Below are 6,060 nucleotides of genomic sequence, written 5' to 3'. Positions count from 1 at the left end.
AGTACAGTGACACACTTAAGCGTGAAGGACTCAGAGGTGGGGAATGCCACGGAGACGGAAAGTATGTGTGGAATGTGGAAAGGTGTGAAAAGGAGAGAGCACTGGACCCCAAGCATTCTGGAAAAGGATATCTATCGAGGGCGGCAGCTTCAAAGGGACCCGGGAGCCTCCTAACAGGCCTTCCATTCCAACGCCCACTTGCCTCACGGGATTCCTTCCATGTTCTCAATTGGCAAGGAAGGGTTCCACACCATCTGTGGCTATTTACATAAATAGGGGCGTGGCATCCTCATCCATTATAAACCCTGAGCTTCTGAGAACTGAACAGTTGGCCAGCAGTTTCCGTGCCATCCCTGTGGGTCTCCCACCATGGATTCGTCCAGCTCATCCGGCACATACAGCACGTCCAGAGGTACGTTGCCCTCAGCATCTGGGCTCTGCGGTTGGATCATCCAAATACACTCATGCATCTCCCCACCCCAAGGGTTGATCACCACAAAGATTGAAGTTTCCCAACGACCGTCAAATGGCATGGACTGATATGCTGGGACATGTTTCTGGAATCACTTGGGCAAAAGGATGCACCTTGGTTTGGGCATTTCACGTACATATTTCTGGTTTGCTGCTTCATTTGTTTTCCTTCTTGAAATCCACATGGAATTTTGTAGCCCTGTTGCCTGACAATGGCTTCTCTACTAAAAATCCCAGCCTGTGGTTGCAGTGAACGGAACACGAGTATTTGATAACGTTCCCAACTAAACGGACACTCTTTTCCAATTGACAGTGTTTCGGATTTTGAATTTGTTTCGCATGTTCTATTCTTGCTGTTGTTACGGATTTGCTCTGTTATGTTGCGTGTTCTATTTGAACTGGTTAACTTCCACAGTGTCCATGGAAATAATCCACATCCACTATGCATTAAGATTAGGAGACAAAGAGAGATTTTCTTTGAGAACAACTGAAAGCTAGAGCCTGGGAAACAGAGATTCCAGGAGCACTCGCACTCTCTTTCATTAGACTCCAAGGTAGGCACTGCAGGAGTCTCTGGAAAGCCAAAATCTGTAGTGTGACAAGTCCGCTCCTTGAGTGCTTACCAAATATTTTCCTTGGAGCTGGCAGGAAGGAAGGGCGCTTTTAAAGGGAGTCCCCGTTGGGGATCCAAAACCTTGCCTTGTCTTGCATCCTTCCAGAGGGAAACCTGGAGACAACCCTACATCACCAGCTGCCAGCTGCTAGGGCAGGTAGCCCTTGCAGAAGGGTTGGCATTGACCTAGAGTTGGAGAGATTTCAGGAAACTCAAGATCTCAAGGGTGTGCCGGACGTGCCTGAAATCACACCCTCTCTGGCCATCACACCCGGCTCCCACCTTAGAATGCAAGAAACAAACACCCATCCATTACCTTGCTACAAGAAATACACAACCTCAAATAGGAAAGGGGTGGGGGGCAGCCCTTCAAACTGCCCAACTGAAAGAATAGCATGCACACGGGGTGAGTCATCATGACCTCGGTGACTAAAAGGGAAACTCATCTTCTGAGGAGTACCGGGCTGTTGTGTGTGTGCGGGTGAGTTGGCGCCATCAGACAGGGCAGCGCGTTGGTCATAGCTGAAAGAAATAGGTTTTCTAAACAATCCTCTAGTGTGTTCTGTGTTGGGGGTTGGCTTGTGTGTTTGTCTGGCTTCATTTGGCTTTTGTCTACTTTCCTTTCCAATAGTGAAAGTGCAGATAAGTTGTGCGAATGATAGTTCAGAAGCCAGGTTCCTATCATTAGCATAGAATTAGAGGTAAATCTGGTAGAAGCCATCAAGACTGTCCCAGGCCTCCACAGGTGGAAAATCCTTCCACCCGTTTTGGTCACGTTAGCCTGTTTTCCTAGGGATTTCCCCTTCTGTTTGCATTGCGTCCTGTGGATCCTTGGCGAATGGTGAGGTGATCCCCATAGCCTTGACCCTCAGCTTAGCTTGAGCCCCCAGGGTCCCACTCAGCGTGGCTTTTGGGGTGTATCCACGGTTGTTCCAAATGCAGAGTCTTCCCCTGGCTTAGAGATTTTTCTCATGGCACAAGGACCAGCGCTGGGCCGGCACCATTTGTTTGCACCTCCATGGATTCTCCCCTGACACATTCCCCCTTTTCTCTCCCACAGGCCGACTCTCAAGACCATCGCGAAGGAGGAGGCTTGTTCTGAGTCTGAGTCAGAAGAACACCCTGCAAGCACTCTTTCAACAGAACCCCTATCCCGGGATAACGACCAGAGAATGGCTGGCACGAGAACTGGACATTCCAGAAAGCAGAATTCAGGTACAACCGAGTCTCTCGATCCATTTTCCCTCTTGGGGTCCATGTCCAGACGCAAGTCGCCCTACTCCAGTTGGAGTCCTTGCTCCAGGGCTTTCCTCTTCGGGGTGCTCCAGACAGAAGGGGCTCGAATCTTGGCAAGGAAGGTGGCTCCCTTTAGAAAACATGGCCAGACTGAGCTGTGTGGCGAGAGGTCCATTCAAATGTGTGGTCAAGTATAAAGGGCGAGGGGCCAAGGAAGCAGGAAAGCCTGGTGGTGTCAAGGAGGTGTTTCCTTGATGGCTGGCCTCCGAGGAACTAGCTGTGCTGAAGACTTCCCTCTCTGGGTAGCTTGGAGAGGAGTCACCAAAGTTAGGAACAGCGTGCCTGCGACCGTACAAAGCGTCGTCAAAGACTGATTGACTTTCCCTACAAACACTTTTTCTCAGGGTGTCCAATTTTCCACACACCACCATCAGAAATGTCTAAAAACATGCACACACACACGCACACAAGCACAGGTCCACACTGCAGTTCGGCCTCGGGGAATGAGGTAGCATGCACAATGCTTCACTGTTGAAGACAAGGACATATATTCTGAAGATGGGGAGCGGGTGCATAAGAGCCTCCTGACCTAAAAGTGATGGAGGCATGTAGTCCCTGAGAAGCAACTGTCAATGAGTAGTTCCCAGGCAGCATGAGAAGAGTGGTTTTCATGGGGGCACTTGCTAATGGATACGATTGCATGTTATGAGACAGTACTGCCTGTGGGGACATAAGAGAGGCAGGGAAACATGAATCGGGCATGGACTATGCCAAAGGGGAGGCAAAGAGACCAAATGAGGGAAAGGAGATTGAACCTGAGAGCCTGGGACAGAGACAGAGAGAGGGGAAGGCAGGCAGGCAGTCACTTGGGCAGCCGGGCGGGTCACAACAGAGACAGACATCAACAGGTAGATGCGGAGAATCATAGACAGAGACCAAAAGACCCACAGAGAAAATGGTAGTTTTGATGAGAACGGCTAGGGCGGGGAGAGAGACAGAGAGAGTTAGCTACCCATCCCATTCTGACTGTGGGAAAGCAAGCATTGTCTCCGCCTGTGTCACAAATCATTACTCTGGACACCAGTAAGGTGACTCGAAGAGGAAAGATTATTTTCACAGACACAGATTGTGTATTCTGGAATCTGGTGCACTTCTTCAGAGGTAAAAGCCGGAGTCTACATTCTACATGCTAGTGAGACTTCAGTCCCTTTGAATCGTAAATATTTCCACTGGGGGCAGACGGGCCATACTGGGTCTCCATCAGTCGGCTTGTTGCTGGCCGGCTGGCCGGCCGGCCGGCTGGCTGGTGCGTTTGTTCTATGGTGCATCCCTGCAATAGATCTTGGAAGTACGTGCATAAGCATTGAAAGACGAGGCTTTCTTTCTTTGTACCCAGGTTTGGTTTCAAAACCAACGAAGAAGATGCCTAAAGCAGAGCCGATTGCCGTCGGAGAATGCCTTCAAAGGAGGGCAGTCACAGCCGCTGTGGCCCCCACCACCTGAGGCTTTGACTCGAGGTAAGTACCCGGCATTCCATAAGCGTTTCCCCAGAGCATCTCCCTGAGACAGAATCGTCTATAAACGTGGATGACCATGGGAGGCCAAGAACGCTTCACAGAGGAAACCATGATATCTTGGGTTCTTGCCCCATTCCTGTTCCACCCAGGAGCATCATGCCCCTCTTAGAGGGTGGGGAGATGTATGCCCAGGAAGGCTTGGAATCTTTGGGTCTGGAAAATGCCCGATGTGCAGAAATGCCTTCTCCCATCACATGGGGCGTTTTCACATAGCACTGAATAAGGTGTATCGATGTATCAATCTTGATCTATAACATACTGCTTCCTACATACCACACACTGGATCTGCTGTGAATGTGTTGAAATTGGCCTGAATGTCCTCTCTTCTCTGTGTGTTTTTCTTTAGGAAGCATGGGAAGACAGGCCAGGCGAAAGAGGACTTTCATCTCTCCTTCTCAAACAAGGGTCCTTGTGCAAGCCTTTGAGAGGGATCGATTTCCATCTATTGCTGCCAGGGAAGAATTGGCTCACCAGACAGGAATTCCCGAACCTCGAATCCAGGTAAGTTCTCCACCAGTGGGTGGAACTTGGCTTCTCCCACGAGAAAGGAGTGATAACGATTGCGACGGGATGTTGCTGGATATACGTAGGCTTGGAGACGGGGGATTGGGAGGACGTTCCCTTCATCTTAGGAATACGCTACGGGGGCTGATCTGAAGGCATCTGTTTCCAGAAGAGGAGAGGGCAATGGAAGTCCTGGGCAGCCAGGGAGGGACCTGAGTTTGTAGCTGGTCAATGCCGGCTCTCCTCAAATCCAGGGGTGGGGAGGGGTGCGGAGAGTGGTGTGAGTCCTGTGTTGCCCTGACGTCCTCCCGCGTTTTCAAGAGCCAAGGTGTAAGCCCTAGGTAAAATGGACCTTAGATGAGGCCCACCAGTACTTGTCATGGGCCTGACAGATTGGAGGGCAGGTCAGATCACGGCAGGGCAGGGTGGGGCGGGATGCGGCGGGCCGGGGATGAGGCGGCAGCTAGTCGATCTGGATTGTCATGCTGCTAAAGTTCCTGTCACCCCATATGTCTCCCTAGATATGGTTCCAGAACCGAAGAGCTCGGCACCCAAAGCAGAGCGCTACTGGGCCTGTGAATGCCTTAGCCAAAGGCCCTGATGCCACATCAGCCGTGACTGCCCTGTCGGCCCAAAGTCCCCGGCCCACTGTCCATAGAAGCTCTCACCGTTATCCTCCCTCTCATGCACCTGATAGCATGCAATCCTTTGCTGCGGCCACTCCTGTTTTCTCCCCCTCCTTTCTTGTGCCAGACGCTTCCTATGGGTTCGGTGTGGACCAGCCATTGATGTTCATCATGCTCCAGCCCAGCCTGGCAGCCCTTCAGAGATGCCAGAACCCGCAGCCTCTTCCGGCCACAGTTCCGTGGGGCAAAGGGTCACATGCTCTCATCGCCAGTGAGCAGCCTGCCCAGGGGGACATCTGGCCACCTGCACCATCAGAGACACACTCCTGGCAGCCGCAAGCAAGCTCAGGTGAAGAGACATCTCTCCAGCTGGAGCAACAGCCCCAATACTCAGCCCTTCCAGGCTCCTCAAGCTTCCTGGACGAACTGTTGTCAGACGTGGACATTCTGGACACGGCAGACCCTTTTCTGAATGTGGACACAGAGGAAGAGGCACTTGCAGCAACCCTGGAAGCCCCCCTCAGCGAGGAAGAATTCAAGGCCCTGCTTGACATACTGCCAGGCTCCCCAGTGCCACAGGTTTAGGGGGAGGAAGGAAGGCCTTCCCCCATGCCCCTTTCAAGCCTCCTTTCCTGGGAGGCAGAGCCATGGGGGAGAGAAAGAAGAAGGAACAAGCAACGCTCATGATAATGTCTGGCAGGGGTAACAAGGCAAGTTGACTGTTGACAGCAACTGTGTTGTTGCCAGGAGGGATGCCATGCTCCACACGGACTGTCACAAAGCTTGCGCACCAAGAGGGACACCCTGTCTGAAGCCTCAAGGAATTCAAACCTTCCAATGACAACGAAGAGGATCCAATGCTGAACTGGATTTCCCCTTGTATGTGACTTTCCATTGATCCAATCAATAAATCTTGGCACTCAGTTCAAGTTCTTGGTTGTGCTTTGGTCGCTTTGATTTCTCCCGCATTTCCTCGGAGAGGTGAAATCCCTCCCTTGACGTGGGACAGCTTGGAATGTGGTCCAGATACCCC

The 6,060-nt window shown here is 51.6% G+C and overlaps 1 protein-coding gene across 1 annotated transcript; it reads left to right on the top strand.

Moving 5' to 3' along the window:
* The first annotated feature begins 369 nt into the window (after positions 1-369).
* Positions 370-5,612, top strand: LOC149749467 (double homeobox protein 4-like protein 4). Its single transcript, XM_089909942.1, has 5 exons — positions 370-412; positions 2,145-2,299; positions 3,717-3,837; positions 4,244-4,398; positions 4,923-5,612. The coding sequence occupies exons 1-5, from the start codon at positions 370-372 to the stop codon at positions 5,610-5,612; spliced, it is 1,164 nt and encodes a 387-aa protein (XP_089766068.1).
* The last annotated feature ends 448 nt before the right edge of the window (positions 5,613-6,060 follow it).

Source organism: Delphinapterus leucas, chromosome 4 (assembly GCF_059928025.1).
Source record: "Delphinapterus leucas isolate spDelLeu-1000000601 "Yukka" chromosome 4, BTC_Dleu_Yukka2, whole genome shotgun sequence".
NCBI lineage: Eukaryota > Metazoa > Chordata > Mammalia > Artiodactyla > Monodontidae > Delphinapterus > Delphinapterus leucas.
The sequence above is the reverse complement of the archived record's forward strand: the minus strand, read 5'-3'. Positions and strand labels throughout refer to the sequence as shown.

Excerpts from the sequence above, each read along its gene's own strand:
- LOC149749467 (XM_089909942.1), top strand. The coding sequence starts at position 370 with ATGGATTCGTCCAGCTCATCCGGCACATACAGCACGTCCAGAG. Across the intron at positions 413-2,144 it reads CACATACAGCACGTCCAGAG|GCCGACTCTCAAGACCATCG; the intron begins GTACGTTGCCCT and ends TCTCTCCCACAG. Across the intron at positions 2,300-3,716 it reads TTCCAGAAAGCAGAATTCAG|GTTTGGTTTCAAAACCAACG; the intron begins GTACAACCGAGT and ends CTTTGTACCCAG.